Source organism: Styela clava, chromosome 4 (assembly GCF_964204865.1).
Source record: "Styela clava chromosome 4, kaStyClav1.hap1.2, whole genome shotgun sequence".
Taxonomy (NCBI): domain Eukaryota; kingdom Metazoa; phylum Chordata; class Ascidiacea; order Stolidobranchia; family Styelidae; genus Styela; species Styela clava.
The window spans coordinates 14560748-14583599 of NC_135253.1; the positions used below are offsets into that span (position 1 = coordinate 14560748).

The 22852-nt window shown below is 35.5% G+C and overlaps 2 protein-coding genes across 2 annotated transcripts; both read left to right on the forward strand.

Moving 5' to 3' along the window:
- Positions 1 to 209: 209 nt before the first annotated feature.
- On the forward strand, positions 210 to 8057 carry LOC120326085 (b(0,+)-type amino acid transporter 1-like). Its single transcript, XM_039392312.2, has 12 exons — positions 210 to 385; positions 1193 to 1340; positions 1673 to 1822; positions 2129 to 2224; positions 2567 to 2692; positions 4092 to 4233; positions 4806 to 4929; positions 5332 to 5435; positions 6010 to 6106; positions 6434 to 6583; positions 6730 to 6898; positions 7151 to 8057. The coding sequence occupies exons 1-12, from the start codon at positions 251 to 253 to the stop codon at positions 7219 to 7221; spliced, it is 1512 nt and encodes a 503-aa protein (XP_039248246.2). The 5' UTR covers positions 210 to 250; the 3' UTR covers positions 7222 to 8057.
- A 7338-nt stretch (positions 8058 to 15395) lies between these two features.
- Positions 15396 to 21026, forward strand: LOC120326481 (methyltransferase-like protein 27). The gene is made up of 5 exons (XM_039392783.2): positions 15396 to 15626; positions 18194 to 18299; positions 18785 to 18899; positions 19614 to 19734; positions 20177 to 21026. The coding sequence occupies exons 1-5, from the start codon at positions 15465 to 15467 to the stop codon at positions 20417 to 20419; spliced, it is 747 nt and encodes a 248-aa protein (XP_039248717.2). The 5' UTR covers positions 15396 to 15464; the 3' UTR covers positions 20420 to 21026.
- Positions 21027 to 22852: the final 1826 nt, after the last annotated feature.

Consider the following 22852-nt stretch of genomic DNA (forward strand, 5'->3'; position numbering starts at 1 on the left):
AGCACTGAGTTCAGTTATAGCGACCGAAACCGACAGATGTTCCATTCAATTTATTCCTACAACGCGAAACAAGATTAAATAAGTGTGATGAAGTTAGATAGATTTGAACATCATTAGGTTATAAAATTATCCACTCCGTAAGTCTAGGATCGGATAATTTTCTCATATTAACACTGCAATAATAAACATGTGGAAATAACGTTATATGGTTTTTAACAGTGTATCGTATAATTAGAAGGATTGTGCCGAGATGGAAAAAGAGACAAATGGTGGCACTAACTCACCAAATGGTAAAGACAAACTTTTGAACGGAAAAGGTCCAGAGGAAAGTAATAATGAACTGGAACTGGGTGGAAGTCAAGAGTCTGTGCGTCTCAAACGAGAGGTAAGTCAAACTGACTACAAGTTAAGTAACTGAAAAGCTTCTTCATTTATTTTAGTTTCAATGATTTATCTGTGTCGATATTGTCGGCTTGAGGCAAAACTGCACGATGCATGTGTATCGCCTGATATGAAGTAAAGAGAATTTTTAGTGGAATGACCTTCATTGACCCATGTGCAAGTTTGTCTGTATGTTTAATCGCCTGTAGTCATGGATGACTCAGGCCAATAAAATAGGCTGGAAAAGTCAATATACCTATGATTTATTATCGTTTATACTATTCTATTATACTGAAAATTTTGCTAAGCTGACGACTTTACCTATGTTTGCATTCAATCTTGGTTAGGAATTAAAATGACGTAACTACGTTTTTTAACACCTGCTCGATATTAACCCTGACAACTGCTGAGATTGGTGTTTAATAAAATCTATATGTGATTCAAATGTTGTTCATAGCAAATTTTTCACACATTTATAATTGTCGGTGACCGTACATTCGAACCCACGTACATTTGAACCCATGTGTATATTCGCGGGTTCAATCTATATGCGGGTGCTAAACCCATGGGTTAGGGTTAGTATGGGTTCAAATATCCGTAAAACAACAAAAATTTCCATAGGTACAATAGTATGCCGGTGCAATCGTCGTGGGTTCAAATGTAATGGAACCATAATTGTCATCGTGTCAAAAATTTGTATCACACTCTGGCACTTCTACCTACCTTAACTCGCATTATCATGGTCGTTTCACACCAGGTATTGAATTATCTTATCGACATTTGTATTAATAATGTTCTGTTTGCTTTAAAGGTAACGCTCTTGGGAGGAATTTCAGTCATTGTGGGTTCAATGATTGGGAGTGGAATATTCATATCACCGGTCGGAGTTCTGAAAAATGTTGGGTCGGTTGGTGCAAGTTTGATAGTATGGTTGTGTTGCGGACTTGTAGCTACATGTGGTACGTTTCGTTGGAAAATTTATACCTTTTTATGAAATACTTCCAATAATTGATGGAGTGCTTTCGAATTCCAGGATATGTTCTACTTGTTATGGCTCCTCTTGAGCATGTATTGTGTATTTGGTATTAATATCACCATAACGAGCGAATGCAAGCAAAATGAAATTAGAAATAATACGTTTTGATACCGGTTGAATCTGGTTGCTGCGCGTTTGACAGAGTAAAGTTTTTATGGCATTGATGTTGTCGCGTCACCGTCTGAACTACGATAACACGTATATTTGCTGATTTGTACAATGTTTAATGCTTCCCACATTCATTACTTTTATCAGGTTCGCTGACATATGCAGAACTAGGGACAATGATACCGAAGTCAGGTGCTGAGTATCCATATTTGCTCGAAGCATTCGGCCCAATCCCTGCATTTTTGTTTGTGTGGACCTCATCAATAGTGTTAAAACCGTCTGCGGTCGGAATCATCGGTGAGTATCTTAACGCTAAAGTTTTCGAGAAAATATGCTCTTTGCCTTGGCACCCCTATTTGGAAGCCTCGATTTAAATTATTTGAACGAAAAAATGAAATTTTGCCAACATGTCTTTGAAGCCTTATCTTATACACTTCATCAACACAGATATTCTACCGATATTAAATATATTATTAGATATATTAAATTCCGGATACCAGATCAGCATCGTGGTTCTTAATTGGACACGAAAATTTATTTGAAAATTCGTTTTTCAAACTAACAAAAAAGTGGTTTGGGTAAACGTTCACTTTGTTATTACAGGATTAGTTTTCGGGGAATACCTCATCCGACCGTTCTTTCCAAATTGTGATGAAATACCAACATTGGCAATCAAACTTGCCAGCGCGTGTTGCATTTGTAAGTATTTTTGATGTTGTAATTAATGTATATTGTTATCTATGTACTTGAAGGTAACTTTTCCTAAATGTATTTCTTATAGCCCGCCAAATTTACGGAAGATAATACGGTTTATTATGCACGCTTCAAAATTTGCAAAATGTTGGGTCATAATACTATGGATTTAATAATATTCAATTAGGTAGTGTATAAGAGTTAGCTCGAATTAATCATGTAAAATGTTATCGAATACTGTTTCGCTAATCGTTGTCAAAACGCGGCGTTTTTTGTCGGATTAATTCCCTGCAACAGAGTTCGAAGTTTATCATTTGTCAATGTTATAACATTTGTCTTAAACTTCAGGTTTGGTTACCTTCATCAACTGCTACAGTATGAAAGTAGCGCAGGGAATGCAGATTGTTTTCACGATAGCAAAAATTGGAGCTTTGGGTGTGATTATTGTAGCTGGAGCGGTGGCTCTCGGATTGGGTAAGATAAATTATGCAATAGGTGCTCCTGAAGTATGCGCACCAAGATGTCGCATAACCTGAACCCTAACCTGGTACACATACTAAGTTCAGGTTGTGCGCCATTTTGGTGTGCATACTTCAGGAGGTCCATGCAATATTATTATGATACAATAATTCCCACACATTTCTGAAATTTTCCAAATATAAATAATATTTTGACCGGGGGGACCAAATCAAACCTATGTTCAAATTTGGAAGTAAAGCTTAAAAGTTTTAATGCGCGTTGCCTCGTGAAAACCCTTGGTGTAATCACTTTGGCACAGTTTGGCGAATGTTCCATTTTCCCGTGTGCATATGCATACTTTAATATCAGTTCCTAAAAGTGTTTCTGATCTTTGTCACTTTTGCTACCCTTCGAAATATAGATTATGGAATTTTTATTAACCCATATATAATCAATACAATATTGGTATAAATATACGTCCAATGTTTTTCGATATCAATCTGTTAATACATTTATAGTCGATAGGAAGTTTCCGCATTTCTTATTCGGTCCTGATCGGTTTCGATTGAGAAAAAAACTTGAAAATTCAAATTTATTCAAATTCTATTTTTCGTATATAATTTCTTTTGTAAAATAGTGACCTTACCTATTCCAACCTATTCTTTATTAACCCTGTTCATCAAAATATTACACATTTAGGTACTCATGTAGTATGTGAACCATACTACGGACACCGGAACGTAGTATGTGTACCAGGTCAAGGTTAGGTCATAATTTCAGGTACAAATACTACGGGAGTCACTTGGCCAATCCCCGAACTCGTAATAGAACTAAAATAAGGAAAATTAGAATGAAATTATGTCCCAATCCCAACCTATACACTACGTTCCGATGTTCGTCATCTTGGTGCACATACTACGGAAGCACCCAAATTTGTGGGTAACTTCAAGGCATATATATCTGTCGGGGCTATATTTATCTGTGTCATCGTGATCTTGTTTTCTACTTATCGTTTTACATCAAAGTGACAAATGTCTTAGTGTGTGATAAATGTGAGCAATCAGAAACATTCATTTGGATGGGAAGCATACAGAAGTAGACCAGAGCACAACCTTCCCAATTTTATGTATTTAAATAAAATAATACATCCAAAGCCCCAACTTCGCTTATGCTGTCATCTTCATAGACAAACTATAATCGCATCGCTATACAGACGTTTCAAGTGTGCACTCAGTTAACCCTTATATATTACAGTCAAATAAGCACTCATTGTATATTTAAGAATATTCAGTTACAATCAGATCAACCTGATGTAAGCATTCGAATCGATTGTGTATTTATACTGAGCCCATCTCTGATTTCTTGTAAAGATTTTCATCAACACCTATCCGTCATAATATTATCTGTTATTCAGGATACACAGACAACATGGAAACAGCGTTTTCGAGCGAGATGAAATTTTCAACAATAGGGACTGCTTTTTATCAAGGATTATGGGCGTTTGATGGGTGGAACCAGTTGAATTACATAACGGAGGAGCTTCAGAACCCTTATGTGTATGGAAGTTTGTTTTGATACTGTTTCTTTTTAAATGAATACATACTTATAACATTGAATCATAACGAATCAAATCAATATCACACTTACTAATAAAGTGAAGTTAATACGATATTTTAATTTGGTCAAATATTAAACTCGCGGAAGCATTTTCTAATATATTTCGAAATCATACCTGAATGAACTGATTCCTATTTGCCTATTCCCTCAGACACTATAGAAATGCTGAGACGGATAACCGGCCACGGACGACGCTGTGTGGTTCACTGTGTTATAATCTGCTTAATGTGTTTTTATTTCCTGATTTAATATGAAATTACGTTTTCGTTACTTACTACGTATCAGTTTAGAATCTTTGAGAGGGTAGCAAACATTTTCTTTTTTGTTTTACTCATCCTGACATATTTGTATGAATACCTAAATAATTTATCCGGTGGATATTTTGTGGTGAAAACAAAATAAAGCTTCTACAAAAATGCCTTGACTTCAGTATGTCGAAGATAAACCAAATTTAATAAGATGTTCGACAAAGGCCTGGTAACATAATTTTATTATTATTACATATACACAGAAATCTTCCTCGTGCTATTATGATTGGAATTCCTTTTGTTACTGGAATTTATCTTCTGACGAACATTGCGTATTGTTCAGCGTTGACAATGGTTGAACTCTTGGGTTCAAGGGCAGTTGCGGTGGTAAGTCGTTGCTTCGAATAGAAATGTACTGACAATTACTTTTACCTACAGCGACATAACAACATAGCCTTCATATATTAGATAAAATACTAGTATCGATTGCTGGTTCCCGGTTTGTAGTAATTGTGGTCGCCAATTGCCTGGTTTTATTGGCAAGAGTGGATTTGTCACTCCCATGTGACGGCGACCTTGTTTTATTCTCTATATTACAATCGCGATTTGGAAGGCTCACGGACAAGAATTTTGCACACAACTGGCGATTTGCACAAGTCCCCGCCTCCAACCTCGCGAACTATTCAAAATTTCGAATATATTTGGCAAATTCTTGATGGTATCAGGCATTCCCGCACATTTTTACTTTTTATTCATTACCACTTTTGACCACGAGATGTATTTTTGCAGACGTTCGGCATAAAAATGCTTGGAGTTATGTCATGGGTAATTCCGCTTGGTGTCGCTATATCAACATTCGGCGGAGTAAATGGATACACGATAACTGGACCCAGGTAAAGCCGAACATTAGTAATTTGATTTGCCTCAAGCCTCTCCTCAAACGGCATCTACCGTATATAGCAGGGGTTGGCAAGGTTTTTGGACCAGGGGCCAAAAATTTTGCCCACTTAGACTGGCGGGCCATGTTAGCGTGACGTAAAATGTTACATTCTATTAACAAAATTTACAGTGTTTCAAAAGCAAAAGTGGAAATCAATAAATCTTGTACCAAAATTAAATTTAATCGCAATCTCAACAAATTCCTTTAGCTATATTTTAGCTAAAACATTAAAATTTGGGTTTATTTTGGTTGTTGCAGCATCAGGCGGGCCAGTTTGAATTATACAGCATTTTTCGCGAATGTATTTTCGATGATGGTTACAGATTTATACATATAAATGAGGTATGAACCACTCCACAAAAGCTCTTTAAGTTGAAGTACGAGCGCAGGTAGCCCAAACCTTAATTTTGGTGAGAGATATTACGAGGTGACACTTGTACATTATAAATATAAATTACATGCATTCCATAGTGCTATGTCAATGACTAGTGTGAACCAGTTATTAAACTATTTCGATCTGTTTTCAGAATTATATACAGCGCCGCAAGGAACGGACATACTCCAGATATTTTGGCAATGGTCAACGTGAAGCGAATTACTCCAGTACCAGCAATTTTATTTAATGTATGCTATTATTATTTGTTTTATCAAGAACATTCATTTGACATACTTGATTCTGAATAGAACTGACCAAATCATTCATGTAAATTTGAGCATGGAAAATGAAAGTACAACAAATCTATATGTAATATTGACAGTAGGTATATCCATTTTTGAAATGCCTTGTTGGCAAGGACTTTATGGCACTATTGCCGATAAAGCTGAGGTATAATAAAATGCCTTCCACTGGAATAATATAACTTTCTAATATGTGTTTCACTATTCCAAAGCAACTGCAAAATCGCATGGATTCTACGCTAATGTTTTTTTTTTGTTCATTTCCATTTTCAGTCTTTGATCGCCATCTTGGTTACCATTCCTAATGACTTCGATTCACTCGTGAATTATTTTTCGTTTGCAATGTGGCTTTTCCATGGAAGTTCTGCTGTTGCTTTACTCTACATGAGATGGAAGATGCCAGATCGCGCTCGCCCTTACAAAGTAAGTCTATTCCCTTTTTTTGCTCGTGCTTTATGCTTAGAAATGTATTTACTTGAGATAAAGTAAAACTCTCACTTTTATCAGTGATATTTTGTTTTGGAAATCCATTTCCACCTTTACAACTACATTTGTTTTTATCATCTCAGGTTCCTGTTTTCGTCCCAATACTTGTTGTAATTTTTGCAACTTTTCTGGTTTTTTATCCTATCGTATCGAATCCTGCCTGGGAATATTTCTACGCAGCTTTGTTCATTGTCAGTGGACTAATATTCTATTTTCCATTTATTTACTATAAAGTAAAAGTACCTTGTTCAGGTAAGTTGTTGTTTGAATAATTTATAAATACTTATTCTATTTGAATAATTTTGCGTAGAGTAAAATCTCCAAATATACTGTACGTTATTACCTAACATTAGTCGCCTAGGCTGGACTGCATTTCACGTGTTCTGCCTTATTCTATGGTAAAAGATAAATTGTTAGAGCGTTTCAATGTGTGGATTTGCTGTTTCGTACGTCACAGTGATTTTACTGATTTTCAAGCATTCTAACAAGCCATTTCTTTTGCAGCGTACGTTACGCGAATTCTCCAGAAGATACTGATGGTTGTCCCTTCAGCCGAAACCTCAAAAATTTCATAAAAGAATATTTCAACTAATACATATTCACATAATACGATATTGCATACCTAACTGAAGCGTTTCGTGTAATGAAAAATTGCAATAACGATTGTAAACTATGTTTATTTTTGGAAAAATAGATTTCCTCCACTTAGAGCAGACACTGTGCCATGTGCTGCATTTTGAACTCCGTTGAAGAAGTTCGTTTTAAGCCTAAATTTTTTCTACATATGTGTGTTGCATCTCATTCTGAAGCCTCATATTTTACCACATAAAAGTGCCAGAAAAAAATGTTATTCTCGTTGCTGTTTATTTTTTCTAATCTAAGTGTATCAAATACTTTTAGGTTTTCAGTTATGCCTGGTTCAAATCTAGTACGGAAGCTAGTATGGAATTTATTTTTTGACCTACATATGTCTAGGTAATTTTGCCCCGTTATATCTGTAAAGCACTCGCAATTGGCGGATATGCAGATTCATTGGAATCCAATGGTAACTGCAATGTCCTAATCACTTTTATGCATATTGCTATTGTAGGATATTTGCTTAGCTTGCCTGCTAGTCACTGTTTGCTTGCTATTTATGTCGGTGGATTCGTACACCTAAAATTGTGTCACAGTCATGCATAAAGTGAATGTCCAAGAGGAACCAAAATTCTGCTGAACTACGTGCGTAATTGCTGGAATACGCCTGCCGCCAGTCCAAGGCGGGCGTAATTATCATCATGGAGTTGTGTTTTCGGAAATGAATCAAAACAATACTGGTCAACTGAAGCAAGACCGGATTTGTACCATATGTCACAATAAAGAAGCGATTGTACTTTTATCTTACTGTTTTAAATATATTCGATGTTGGTGACGACTAGGCTTGCACGTAATTGACAAAAATCAATTCCGTAATTACGGCCAAATCGATTACGTAATGACCCCGTAATTGCGATATTTTTTCACACATTTAAACCTATCATAACAACCAATTGAATCCACTTCATTTTCGATTGGGACATCGAGTTTGGGTTTTCATATTCCTGGCAGTACTACACGCCGGGGACAGATGTTAAGACAAGAGTGAATTCAAATTAATTTTATTCTGAATGTTATCTTTTGTGCTAGCTTTGATTTCCTTTATCACCTTCGCAAATTAACCGTCCCAATTTTATGCGATCAATTTTATCATTACCGACACTGGTATACGGATATTTATGAAACGATAGTTGACTTTTTTGAAATCGTATTCGAAAAAATGTCGGGTTTCCAATTTATCAATGCCATGACGAGCGTATTCTCTCGTTTGATTATACTTGCTCTTGCCTCGCGACGAAGACTTGTTATTGCACCGTTTTTAACATTATTCGACTTTACTACCTAGTCAGCATTTTATAATAATTATTGATGCCGACTTATTGACGTTATTCCGATTACCATGCTTCATTTTACATTAAATCATGTCGCGGCCTAAATGTTGTAACATTATTTGCAACAAATTTAGATCAAATATTAATTATTTGCGCATAATTTAAATAACGTACTTATATGATATGGCTTTTCCGAAAATACAAAGTTATATCGCAAAAAAATGCATATTGTGACATTTATTTTGCACGCACGAAAAAGTTAACTTATTTTTCTAACTCAAGTCGACGATCCTATCGGCCAAGATTGACACAAATTTGGTCGAGTGTCGGTGGTTTTCAAGAATCAAAATAAGTTGCCGCATTTGGTAAAGACAGTTAATCATATTTGGCCGAAATATTGCGAGGCATTGTGGAAAATATATTGAGCAAGGACAAGTCCGGACTGATATAAAACGATAAAACCGGTAACAGAACATCAAGGTTTTGTAATTGAAAATGGTTCTCGCACAGAATAAACACACTGGCTCATACTTGATATTTGATAGTAGTTAAATTGAGAATATTGAACTGTTAAAAACAAAAAAAACGATCGTCGAAATTCGTAAATCTCGTTGCCTTGGTTAAATATAATCCAATGATCAGGACATTTTCAATTAAATACTGCATAAAGATAGTTATACATTAAACATTTAGGCTACACTTTAGCTTTTTTTTTTTAATTTCAATCATTGTGGTGGGAAAATCCCACTATTTAAATACGGTAACTATAAAAATAGAATAGGATTCTGGATTCGATTTAAGCATTCTAAAACAGTGCTTCCCAACCGCCGGTCCGCGGACCGTCAACGGTCCGCAAAGGATTTTTACCGGATCGCGGGAAATCCCGTCATAATGTTGTTTCTCTGCCGTCTTAATCGCTTTACCGATGCCGAAAAGACGAAGTTGCGTTGGTTCATTACGCAATTTCTCTTCCGTCGTCATATTGCTGTTTGATAAGCGCGACATTAATTATCACGGTGACGTATTGGCAAGAGAGAGAAAAGTGAGAAAAACGGCTGCAAATACCGAAGCTTTAACTTCTTTTTAAACTTTCACTTTTTACAATCGACGGAATTGACTGCTTTGAAGAGAGCTCGTTTCAATCGCGAAAGCGCTCGACCAATAATTACGACTTTACGTAATTCGTAACTTCCCTTCCGTAATTCGAAATAATTCCGTAATTCCGTAAATCTGTAAATTACGTGCAAGCCTAGTGACGACTATTACTGAGTGAACCAGGAGTAGTGTAAGAGTTATGCGAATATTGTGTGAGCTCCCGTTGTGTTGTTTTAAAATTTGCACATTATAATGATAGTCCGGATTGATGTCCTATATCGCGCTCATATTTCACATTTAATGTTGTTCCACATTTCTAAGCCGGAATTCCATACTCTTATAAATGGAGCTTCACGAGTTGAAATTTTCAACGAAAACTGAAAATCGTGGCTACAATTTTTCCGACTTCAGTCACGATGTCTACATCAGGGGTCGACACGGGCAATCGGTTTTGTGAACCACAATTCTTTACCCTGGGTTTTTTAAGAGCGTGATAATTCGAAGTTGTTGCAGAACATGTCATCTGATTGTCTGACAACCTCGTATTACTGAGATACCATTCAACATTCGCCCATGGAAATTTCTATGCCTTGCTTTCTCGTGGCGTACTAAGCACGTGTTTTTTTTGCTTTATGACTAATCTAGCCCTAGTCCCACCCTTTGTGATTCTTATATATATCTTTGAAAATTCAAATTCTTTACTTCTAACTAGAGAAGTATCGGTATCGGCAATATCGGCCATTTTTTTGGTATCGGCCATGTATCTGTATCGGTTAGATTAAGGCCGATATTGCCGATATATTTACCTTTTTGATATGGTCCAGAATGTTTTAAAAGATAAGTTGGAATACTAATTTTTAATTTATTTTTGTCTGGAGAGATCGTGAGCTATGAGCCATACATGTCCCCACCCCCGCGAGAGAATAGGATTCACGTGTTTTTAGCTATTTATCAGCTAAACTAGCTCAACTAATTTGGCTATTTTCGCTGTCAAATTTTTATATTGACATTTTTAATATTACATAGTTTTTATGAAAAAATATATCAACACAGCACATAACAAAAAGCAACTAGGCGCCCAGTTTTAAATCATACAGTGGAATTGGGGTCCTTCCTTATTAACGGCACATGGACTTTTGGCACGGGTATAAATTCTGACTGTTTGTCGTCAAGTACGAGTGTCATTTAGTCCGTCGACATCGATAAACTAAATTCCGACACAATTATCCCACTACACAGGTATTAATTTTAATTCTGCTTAACTACACGATTTCTTTATAGATATATTGACTTGTCCGCCTAGCCATAGACTGTCTCAAAATATAAGATAGCAATTGTAAAATATTATAAAATAGTGAAGTAAAAAAACATTCTCAACGGTTATCGGTGGGCCTTCTTTTTGTCGGTGCTGATTGATATTCTTTCATGTTGGCTTTGACTTATTGCGTCGACGATTACGATTAGCCACTAAATTAAATATTTGTAAAATGCTTTTAATTTGAACGTAGGACGGCGGCGCTAGAATGTGTGGGTGATATTCGATATTCTTTTAAACACGAATAACGATATTCGAAGCTCGCGATATTAACATTAAATTCAAATTGGACATCCCGGCTTATGAGTTTTCTAATTGAACACCGAGATTACTAGCGTTACTATACAATGTATCTTAATCAGTTACAGACTTTAATTTCATATTATGTGATATATATATCTTTTTTTTCTATCTGAAATAATGTGTACTATGAACAACGCTCAAAGACCATTGTTTTAACCCGTCTGCCCTACACAGCATATCTAATTAAGTAATAATTACATAGTATCGGTATCGGAATATCGGTAATATCGGCCTTTTTGTAGTATCGGCGTATCGGTATCGGCGTTTTTAGCTGGTATCGGATCGGTATCGGCGACAAAAGTGGTATCGGTACATCTCTACTTCTAACTCGGTTGGAAATGAGAGCTTCTATGTTTTGGATGTATTAAATCTTCTGTCAAATATCTCCGATCAGCACATCCAGATGCGAGAAGCCACCCCAAATCTAGAGCCATCGTTTGAGAAAAAAGCAGTTATAAAACGCAATAAATGTTATTGATCCCACCCATTGGAGTTCAGAATTCGATTCAAATATTGATTTAGGATACGGACAGACTTGAAGATTGATTTTGATGATGATATTTTGATTTCGCTCATCTATGCCTTGTTGTATTTATCGATCAATCTTGACTAGAAAATAAAAACGGATATTACGAAAATAACGCTACTTTGAACTTAAAAAAAATTCGAGTTTCTGTTGTGATGGATTAATTACGAATTACTCCATTATAAACGAAGACGATGTCAGCAATTGCAATATATCATATAGCGCCTCCAACGGTTAATTTGTGGACTAGCTTTTGCTGGGGGTCACTATGCAAAATTAAATATGTGGAGCCATTCTTTGTATTGGTATGAGAAGATCAGCTAATAATGATCCCGTAATAGGACGAAAATGAAGCTATTTTCAACTCATTCTATTTGGCATATGAAATCTATGCAAAACGAATTTTGTCGCATCTACAACATGTTCCGGATTCAGATATTTCTTTCGTCGTGCATAAAAAAACAGTATCGACAAAATTAAAAAAATATAATAATAAAAAGATCACTTGAAATAAAAGGACATACAATATTTCCGCACTGGACGGTGGGCCGCAAAAGACCACCAAAGTCATCGTGTCAGCGACACCTTGTTTGTTGCGTAAAAAAGCAGATGACGTCAAAGAAACTTCGAAAATAAGAATTAGATTATATCATCATGACTTGCTGAATGTATCCAATATAGAAAATATAAATTAAATCCAGTGCGAGTCAACCAGGAAAGAAGTTACTAGAATAATCAGTTTAGCTTTTAAACGTCATGCGCGGGTGAGGGTAAATACAATGAAGAAATTGCTGTCTAATATGGCGCGGTATAGCGTATTTAGCAATCACAAATGGGGAAAATACTTTTTATGTGTTTGGAGTAAGGGAGAAATTTTAATTTGGCAGGAGAGGTTATTATATCGAAGGTAGAGGTAAACCACACTACAGACATTAAGATGAATAAGGCACGCATAATAATGAAAATATTCAACAATATGCTTTCAGATACCGTACAGCAACATTTCAACACGATCTACTGTTCCCTTCAGCATCCAAGCCAGCTATAGTTATCGTGTTTCCTCAAAAATAAGACACTATCTTATTTCAGTTTTTTTTTTTGAAAAATAACACTGGGGCTTATTTTCGGGGGATGTCTTATAAATTTATATATCAAAAACAAAATTAGAAAGTACAGAATTAGGAGATTTTTAAATATAAAAAATATTAAAACCGATATCCATTTACCTAAATGACACATTTCTTCTGTCACACGTTTCAGATTAATCATTTAAATTTAAAACGTATGGGAGAGATTTTTTGCTATCGACCAGATAAAAAAAAAATGACTAGGGCTTATTTTCAGGGTAGGTCTTATTTTCGGGGAAACACGGTATGTGTAATCATTCAACAAGTAGAATTATTTAGAGATGACATTTTGAGCGAATTGATTGTTTTAATTTATTTAAAAATGAAGATCAACACGACCAGAAATGCATTCGCTTGCAAAAAGCTTGCCGTTGCAAACACTTGCAACTTTTAAGTAGGTTACGCTTTGCTAGAGAGCATACTCAAATGCATGGACATAAAGGATATATGTATGACTAATATGAACTTAGCGATAACGTCGATACTTGTAATGCCCAGATAAGCACCGAAATTATCAGCGGATTAGCCCGATGAAAATTTGGGATGAACTATATAGCATCATTGGAATTAAAAAATAAAAATAACAGCCTTTTACGACTTTTCTATTTGCTGAAAATTTGTATTAGTTGCGGAGAAAAGCAATTTAATTTTACAAATAACAACACAAACCCCTACAACAACAATTTTGCATAACGATACATAGGTACACTTCGAGTCAAAAAGTCTAAGTTAGGGGGTCTAAGCGCTGTAAGATGTTATTTTAACATTATCATTTTATTCATCAATCAGTTATGCCAGAGCTTTTTACCCATTGTAACGGGTATTGTACGGTATTAGTGGAAATACGAGTTAAAAATATTGTTTGCCACTAAAATATATACAAAGCCTTGCATTTGATACCGGCAACAAGACGCCAATCGCAGCGCTTACGTAAATGTAAATCAGCCAAATTTAACTAAAATATACAAGCTATTCTCTTACCTGACTGCCTAAGACACTTATTGTGAAATGTCAACACATTGGTAACACAATTTCATTATGAAAACATTTATTAGATCCACCATACCTGTCGCACGCTGCGACCTCGTGAACTAACGCGTGTGCCATATGTACATAGTGATCATGCCATCATTTTATACAAATGAATGAACCTCACTTTCCTCGTACTGTGTGCCACACAAGAATGAAAACACAAGGAAGATATGTCTCGCAAATGCTTGAAAAGATTGTAATAAACAAGAGAGAAATGCGCAACGCTGTTCAGAAATGTATCTACGGATTTATTTTAATGCACTGTCGTGAATACTATGTTTCATGACCATCTGAATATTTTTATTTTATTTATACGTGTTTTACTGGTTGCAATAGGCTGTTATTAGTGGCATGATGATCTGCCATTTCCCGGGGCATGGGTTGGTAATTTGTATTGAGTGTCTGCCCTAGTTGAAATCAAACATTGATCGCATATTTCACAAAAAGAGAATTCCGATATTGCGTTCACTCGTAATAGTGCTATGGAACAATCACCAAAAATGTGCAGATGTGCTATCGCACGCTACATAAGTAGAATAAAATATCACGATTTGAGTAGGTTTGGGGTATTGAGCGTATAATACGAACTACTTAAAATAACTTCTGGTACAATACAACGCCGATTGGCTACTTTCCATGACATCAATTCTGGTATACTTTGAGTGTTTGGAGAGGTAAAACAAACGAGATGGTGTGTGTAATATATTCCCTGAATTATGCAATTCATAAACGCTCATAAAGAAGGAACAAAAACGTTAGACTACTTATCAAGTCATGCTTGGATAACTAAAGCAACATTTGTCTCAAACGGCATTTGCTAGCGTCTGCAGCGCGGTAGACTCGCGGAAAATATTCTGTAGTTTTTTGTTGAATTATTTGTTTGATTTTCTTATACTTAATCCAAGCATTTATTGCTTTATCTTGATTTACCCATTTATCCAATAAGATAAACAATTTGAATTACGAAAACCTCAAAGAAATGATTTGATATGGCGATATCATTTGACGATTGATTTTGTACATTTTTCGAGTTTATTTTTTTTTTATCTTAGTCTAGAATTATATGCAACTTTCTGTATCTCTAATTGATTTGACTTTATTTTTCACAAAAACATCTAAACCTCGTTTCAAAAACGATTTCTCCAATGGCGAATATGGGTATATTAACATTTCGTTTCAAACGCAAATGATTTCTATTATTCCATCCACTTGTAATTTGGCGTATTTGCTATTACTATCGATATGTATTGTGCATATTTCAAAATATCAGTGAAACCAAAACCTGGTTTTCACAACTTTGTCCTCCTTCCATGTAAGTGAAGTATTTTTGTATTGTTGCGTATACAGGTTTATTATTCCTAAAATTGTTTATGCGACGACAACAATTTCAACATTTGTTTTTAGTGAAAATGCGAAATAAAAATGGCAATTTTGTTTATTTTCTTTAGGTCCATCTAGGTGAAATAAAAAATTTGTCCAGGTTTTATTTTAAAAACACAGTTTTAATAATAAAATGTCTGCCAAAATTGTTCCCGATTCTGAATGGAAGAAGCCCGCAACTGAGGATTCCGTAGAATCTATGAAAAGAGTTCAAGATATCATCGGAGATTTTGATGCAAATCATACCATGAAATATTATGATTATTGGGCGCAGCATTACGAAAAAGATTTGGAGGTAAATTCGATGTTGTTGTTGTTTTATTTGAAATAGTTTAGTGTAATAAAAGGGTTTTAATATCATTCGTTTGTCATTATCCATTGTATCTAGTTTTCATCTATTTATATCTGGCAGAATGTGGACGATCTCTGTTGAATTGTTCAGATGACTGTTTAGTGTTTTATTTTGTTGTCACATATTCTAGATCAGTTCTCAACCTCTTTTGTTTGCAAATCGGTAAAATTTCAAAAATAATCCTGCCGTCCTGTGAACCTTCAAAATCAACCTAGAATGTCAAAAACAGAAAACATAAATAAACGAATGTAATTACGACAAAAGTATGCAATTCAAAAGCAGACAATTCAATTTAATGAGAAATTGTGTTTTTATATCATACGTGTTAAGCGCGGCTCTGATGAAGTTTCCGCAAAGCGAGCGTTTACTTCCACGCGATTTCTCTGTCTCGTCTTGATGAGAGATAACGATGAAAAACTTTTCTCACATATGTTTGTTGTAACAGAAATTAACTAACAGGATATTTCTTTTCGAGTCTTTATGCTTCGACATCAACGTGGCATCGATTCTTTTTCGACAGCGTTACGATTGTACGAATTAATATCTTTTGCAAAAGGATCAGCAATCCTAAAATTTCACTGACGAGGGTCTCTGGCTAAGTTTGATTTACGCACCAATAGGAGCGGAAACTCACGAAATAAATGTGCAGGCCATGCCTGCGGGAATCACTGCATTTTGTAATTGAGATATAATATTGGAATATATTTGGCAGACCGGTGGGGATGTTGATGTGGACCGGCGGCTGAGAACCTTTGTTCAGTTTAATTTATTTTAATTCTGCACTGTCGAAATACTAATATATATAAAATAGTATCCCAGTCAGGAGACCAGGAGAAGTCAGACAGGAGAAGTCAGAAACCTCAATTAAGTAAAATCATATTAAGGTGAAACAGTAAAACACCTGGTTCAGTGAATTTTCTCATTTTGTTTTTGCTTCTACAGTTTGATCACTTTTTATAGACTTTTGAAGACTGCAGCTATAGGTGACATTCCCTATTTTTATTTTTGGCCTATATTTATAATATGAACATTTCACATATATTACAATGCATAAACAAATAGCCAATCTACGTAAAACAATTCATTAGTCATTTCTTCAATGGTAAATTCAGGTACATGGCTATTATATAATTATTTATATATATATATAATGGTATTCGACATGCGGGGTAAGTGCGAAGATTCTACCAGCTTTTTTCGATTTAATCTGTGGCATATGGAATCCCAACATTTCAAAAGCATAAACATTCGTTTTCATAATCCCAGTCATTGGGGTGATCGCTAAACGATAAATAAAACGGCGAATCAGCCAAAATATCGTTATCTTATTACACAAGGGTTGTGGTCGATCGATTCATTACGGATATGATAAAAAATTTAATCAAAGCTCACATTTCAGAATGGAAGATATAAATGATATGTTTGTGCAGCACGCTTGTTCAAATTTACAAGTTGTATGAATATATGTTTTCTTTTGTGTGCGAAGAAAATTTCAACACGGTATTTCAAATATTTGACAATAACTACTCATCGCAGAAGAGAAACTATGTTCAGGTTTAATTTAAATACATTCTTGATAAATCAGGCCACTTCGACCAACTTCTCTGAAAATGCCGAATTTCATAATGATGAATTTGAGTATACTTTCAAAGAACATTTCATTTGTTACTTCTGTAGAGATAGTACAATATATCCCAAAAAGTACTTCTAGTTGGCGTAGCACAAACATTCTTGCATATGTTATTCTTAACCCCCATCTATCTACGTCTTAACAGAATCACGTCACTACGACGTCACAATCATGGCATGGAGCTTGCCAAAGAAAAGTTACGATCGCCCGAAATGTTATCTCCGCTGACGATCGGGATCGTTAGTCGTTGCGACGAGAAAACGAGAGGAATAGCTTGATTGATTTCGGGTGATAATGTGCGCGTTTTGGACGACAATCAGTATACTCTGATGGGCCATATTTCGTCACTGTGACGTAATTTTTGGATGACGTAGTCGGGTCGGGGTTAGAAATGTCATATTTCCGAAAATGGTCATGCCACGCCAACTAGGAGAACTTGACGGCGTTTAGTCCGTTTAGTGACGTATTTCCACGCATGTAAACACTATTTTTTTGAAAAGGGTGAATTTATGATAGCACACACTAGTGATACAAAGAAACATTACTATGGCACTTATAGCGTTCAATAACATGTTCCATGGCTTGTACTAGAATGATTTTTTTCTTTATGACACACGGGTTCAATATTTTTGAATGATTTTAATTCCAATTATGAAGATTGAAGATTTTCAATCATGAAGGTGCCCAAAATGGTTCCACATGTCAGTTATTTGCAAAACATTCAAAGGTTTTACATTGCAGCTTAGAGTCGTACACTAAAACTGCCTGAGAAAACCCAACAAATGGAAACTATGTTTTAATTGTAAACGATTTGACATTTCAAGTGTAAGTTGACGTTACTAACATCTATGTTATATATATTGTTTATTTTCCATAATAGGTACTCGACTATACTGTACCGGATGAAGTTGTAGATGGTCTAATGAAGTTTGTCCCGGACAAGAAATGGCACGAGAATGACTTTCAAGTATTGGATATAGGCTTAGGTGTGAGATTCTACTAAGAGCCTTGAAATATTATGTTTACTACATATTTGTTGATACAAATTGTTACATCCCAACGTTTTTCGAAAATCAACATGGGCTATTCTATAGCATTTGTATATATATACTGTATTATAAGACTATAAGACCATTGTGGATGTATGCAATACAGCATAAAGCACTACGTGATTCATACATGGGCGCACACGGTTTTTGAAGAAAAAGCATTTAAATCGTTCCTTATGTCCTTTACAACCTTGATGTCTGCATCACTTTATGTGATAATATTACAGTACAATAATATGTTGTATCGTAGATATAAACTTGATGTTTAGAAGGGGAAAAGTATTTTATCAGAAGAAATTCTCTAAAGTTGTTGCATTACATATTATTATTTTGATGACCGCCCGACTCTGCTATCCAGTTTAATATAGAGTATGTATGACTATGAAGTAAGATTGCAGTGAAATATTGTTTACCTTCTTCAGGCACTGGACAAATGGCAACAGCCCTTCAAAGAAAAGTAGGATTCTCTGGAATAATCGATGGCGTTGACGGAAACGAGAAGATGATGGAAAAAGCTCGCGTCAAAGGAATTTATAGGTGAACCTCAATATACGGAACGGACTTATTAATATACGGGGTGATTAGACCATGTGTAGACAAACGTTTATTGACTTAGGGGCTGTCCCGATTCAAACAGTTCCCGGATCGCTGCCGCTGCAGATGTCATAATAAACTAAATTCTTATAACTAGTCTGAACTGTCCTGATTCAAAAACTGTTTTTTTTTAATTAAAAATTAATATTTGTCTACACTTGGTCTAATCACTATATAGATTATAGAACAACGAATAATTTGTGATATGAATACAGCCTATTTATTGCAAATGCGAATCTCAAAATAAGGATATTTGTAAGAGGGAATTTGATGTACATTAGTCTAAATAAAAAATATGTTTTCATGTTGTTTCGTATATTATATATTAGCTATTATATATATATCTAATAAATATAACTCCGTTTTATCTAAAGCGTTTATTTGAATAGCCACGTTTAGCGGGCCTTTTGAATAAACTTGAATGTGAAGAAATGTAAATACCATATATATATATATATAATGCTATTCGAGTCAGGGACAAAGACCGACTGCGATTTAGACCATATTAACATTATAGAATAAAAAGACTTCAAAATTAAAAAAAAAAAATTTATAATAAATCCATAATTGATTTCAATGCTATATTCTCTTACCTATGCTACAAAATTCGACTACTACATCGAAACTAATTGTTTTCAATGACACCATGCATAACAGGAATCTTAATTTACACCTGCTCATGCAAGACAGCCCAATGCCAAACGAAAGTAACAAATACGACGTCGTTGTTTGCTGCTGCGCAATGGTGCCAGGATTGATCCAACCGGAATGCCTTCCGGTGAGTATATACTTGCGGAGTTTTGTTATTTCAAAGTCGATTAATAACCAATTTCATTAGCATCATATTGAAAAACTTCAAATTCAAAACATCTCTTTGCACATACTTTTTAAAGCCATAATGTTTGCCTTGCATTTCCTTCTTCAACTCTATTGGCACTACTGGTTTGAAACAAGCAATTTTTCATTAATGCGCGATTTGGTTAGCTGATATTGTTGGAAAGGCTTAGATAAAATTATGTATATACCTTGAACCACTCATGATCAAAACTGCAGAACGGAAATAGCCCACTCCTAGGAATAGATGTATCCTACGTGAAAGAAATGTTACGCCATTAACACCAAATATGTTGCTATCATTTTGCCGATTATAAAGTTGTATGACATTTTTTACACCAAATTCAAAAATCGATTTATCATGTATTGCAATAATTTTACGACAGGATATGGTGCGAGTTGTGAAACCGGGAGGTTATTTTTTCTTCACAACAAGATCTACCGATGGTAATCAGGAATTCAAAAATCGAGTGGATGAAGAGGTGAAAACATTGAAAGAAAACGGATATGTTCTTGAACTTATGACCAAAATTGTTCCACAATACAGCTGGCCAACTGAAGGAAACAAGAATGAAAAACAATGCATCTCGGCAGTCTTGTATGGCTTGACAAAACTCAGGGCTTCATAAACAAATTAAAACTTTTTCATTCTAAATAATTTATTCGTGGTACTTTTGAACGAGTGCATTGTTATTTTCTCATTGCTTCATAAAAAAATTGTTCAATATTAACAAATTATATAGTAACAGTTATGCATGACTTTACGTTTGTTAGTGATACCGACTAACTTACGATTATTACAGACTTTTAGCGAAGATATATGTATCGGTCAACAATATCGAGACAGATATAATATGGTCCTAGGAAAATATGCCAACTTGTAACTGGGACATAATTGAACAGATTTCCGAGTGATATGAATGATTGGAAAATTTGAACTTTACTAAATACTAATTTTCTTATTTTGAGCGTTGGCGGGGGCTTTGTACAAAATATTCTGAAGCAATTGTTAGTCAATAATAAACCAGGCCAGCAGGCTGAGTTCAACGGTATAGAGTCTATAGACTATAAACAGAACGCAACTATATACGTCCATCTTTCAAAGTATCCAACCTAAATGGTGTCTGTTACCAGAAAATATTATGTACAAATCAGGCCCATAAAAGCCCCATAACATTATAACATTAGTGAGACTCTTGTCGAGCCAAGTGCTTTGGCCATGCTCCCAATTGTGTTGTCCAAAAAAATGAGAAAAAGATAAAGGCAATATTTTTGTCAGTCAACTCAGTTTAGCGGAGAATCACCGTTATAAGTAGTGATATGAAGTAGCGGGTAGTCACTGAAGAAGAAAATAGTCGGATTGTATGCTCCTCAGCTTAATGAATCCGCAAATATATCTTCAGCATCTCAGCGTATGGTCTCTTTGTTCGTTACGTGATGGAGGAAAGAATGAAAGATGATTTGCTGTTTTCCTGTGAATTGAAAATTACCACCTGGGCAGAAGACGCAAGACGTAATGTTTTGAGTAGAGTAATTTTTGACCAAAGGAAACATAAGCTGGATGAATATATTATGCAGAGTGGGCGCTGATGGAGCACCGGCTATATGCTTATATCAAAGAGCGCTTTTTAGACGCTGGTGAGGAATACAATGCCTAATATTGCCACCACTTACTGTTTGATTCACCGGGAAGCCTTGGCTTCGAAGACTTTCCCAGGCGGTTTTCTATGTGCTTATGACTTTTTCATTAAAATCGTGAATTATATCAAAAGCAATGATTAGAAGAAACAAAACCTGAGGTCGAAGATAATTTCCAGAATGCTAAGTTTGTTCCTCGCCTGGAATATTTGGTGTATATTTTTGAAGCCCTGAATCAGCTGAATTTAAATATGCAAGGGAAGGGAGAAGATATTATTCAGTTTTTCGACTTTACGAATGCATTTGTTAAAAAACCTGCGCAACTGGAAACGTAAAGTGGAAAAGGGTAACTTTGACGCCTTTAACAGTTTCACACGTTTGTGTGTCTTGGATGAAGAGATTACGGATGAAGTAGCAGACGACCTTGGTGCACAATAAATTCAAATCATACTTTCCGGAGCTTGGTCGAACTGAATTGTCTGTGGTAAGGAATCCATTGGAAGTGGATGATGAGTTCTAGAATGATTTAGTTGATCTAAAATGATTAGAGCTGTAGAGACTTGTTTGAAACCTTCTCAGTCACTTAGTTTGGATACGGATGTCCTCATCTTATCCACTCATTCCAATGGCAGCCTTCTCATCCCTAGGAATTGTGACATCGAAGTAACGAAACCGGTTGAATGTTGGAGACGCATTTTCATCCATTGCACCCAGGATTCAGAGCATTTAGGTTGTGTTACACGATGATAAAAACTTTTGCTGTTGTGGTTCTGTGATTTGCATTTCATAAGTTTGATACCACCAATATTGTTCTAGGCAAAATGGGCCAAGATCAGTAATCGGTTAAGAACGCCTGCCCTAGGGCGTATAATCGATTAAATCCGTCTCCCATCTCTGGGGCATCGTCTTGAAGGCTGTCTAAGGGCGCTCCCTGGCATTTGCAGCCGAGGCAAATATGGACAACATGCAATGTTGCATTCAATTGTGGGTATAGCACTACGAGGATTGTATTCCTCGTACACTACTTGTTGCATCCGCCTAGAGCGGAGAACATGATCTGGCATTTCAATTTTCCTATAATTAGGCTCCAGCAATATACATTTCTATTGATCACTTGTTTGACTGTGCTACAACAGTGTTTGGTTTCTGTTCTTTTTCACACGACTCCTTTATTACCCTCCATCTAGTCTTTCTTTTTCGTCTCATTTGCTGTTTTATAATCTGGAAAATATGTTCACCGCTCACTTCAGCTTTTAGCATATTTATAACTAGCTTCATCTAAATTATAGCACATTTATCCCCCATTTTCCATTGCAAATATTTGAGTGGCAGCTCATGATTTAATTAGATGTTGTTAGCGCCGTTATATATAAGTTATATGGCAGTTGAGACGAAGTTATCCGCGATAGTCCTGACTATGTAAT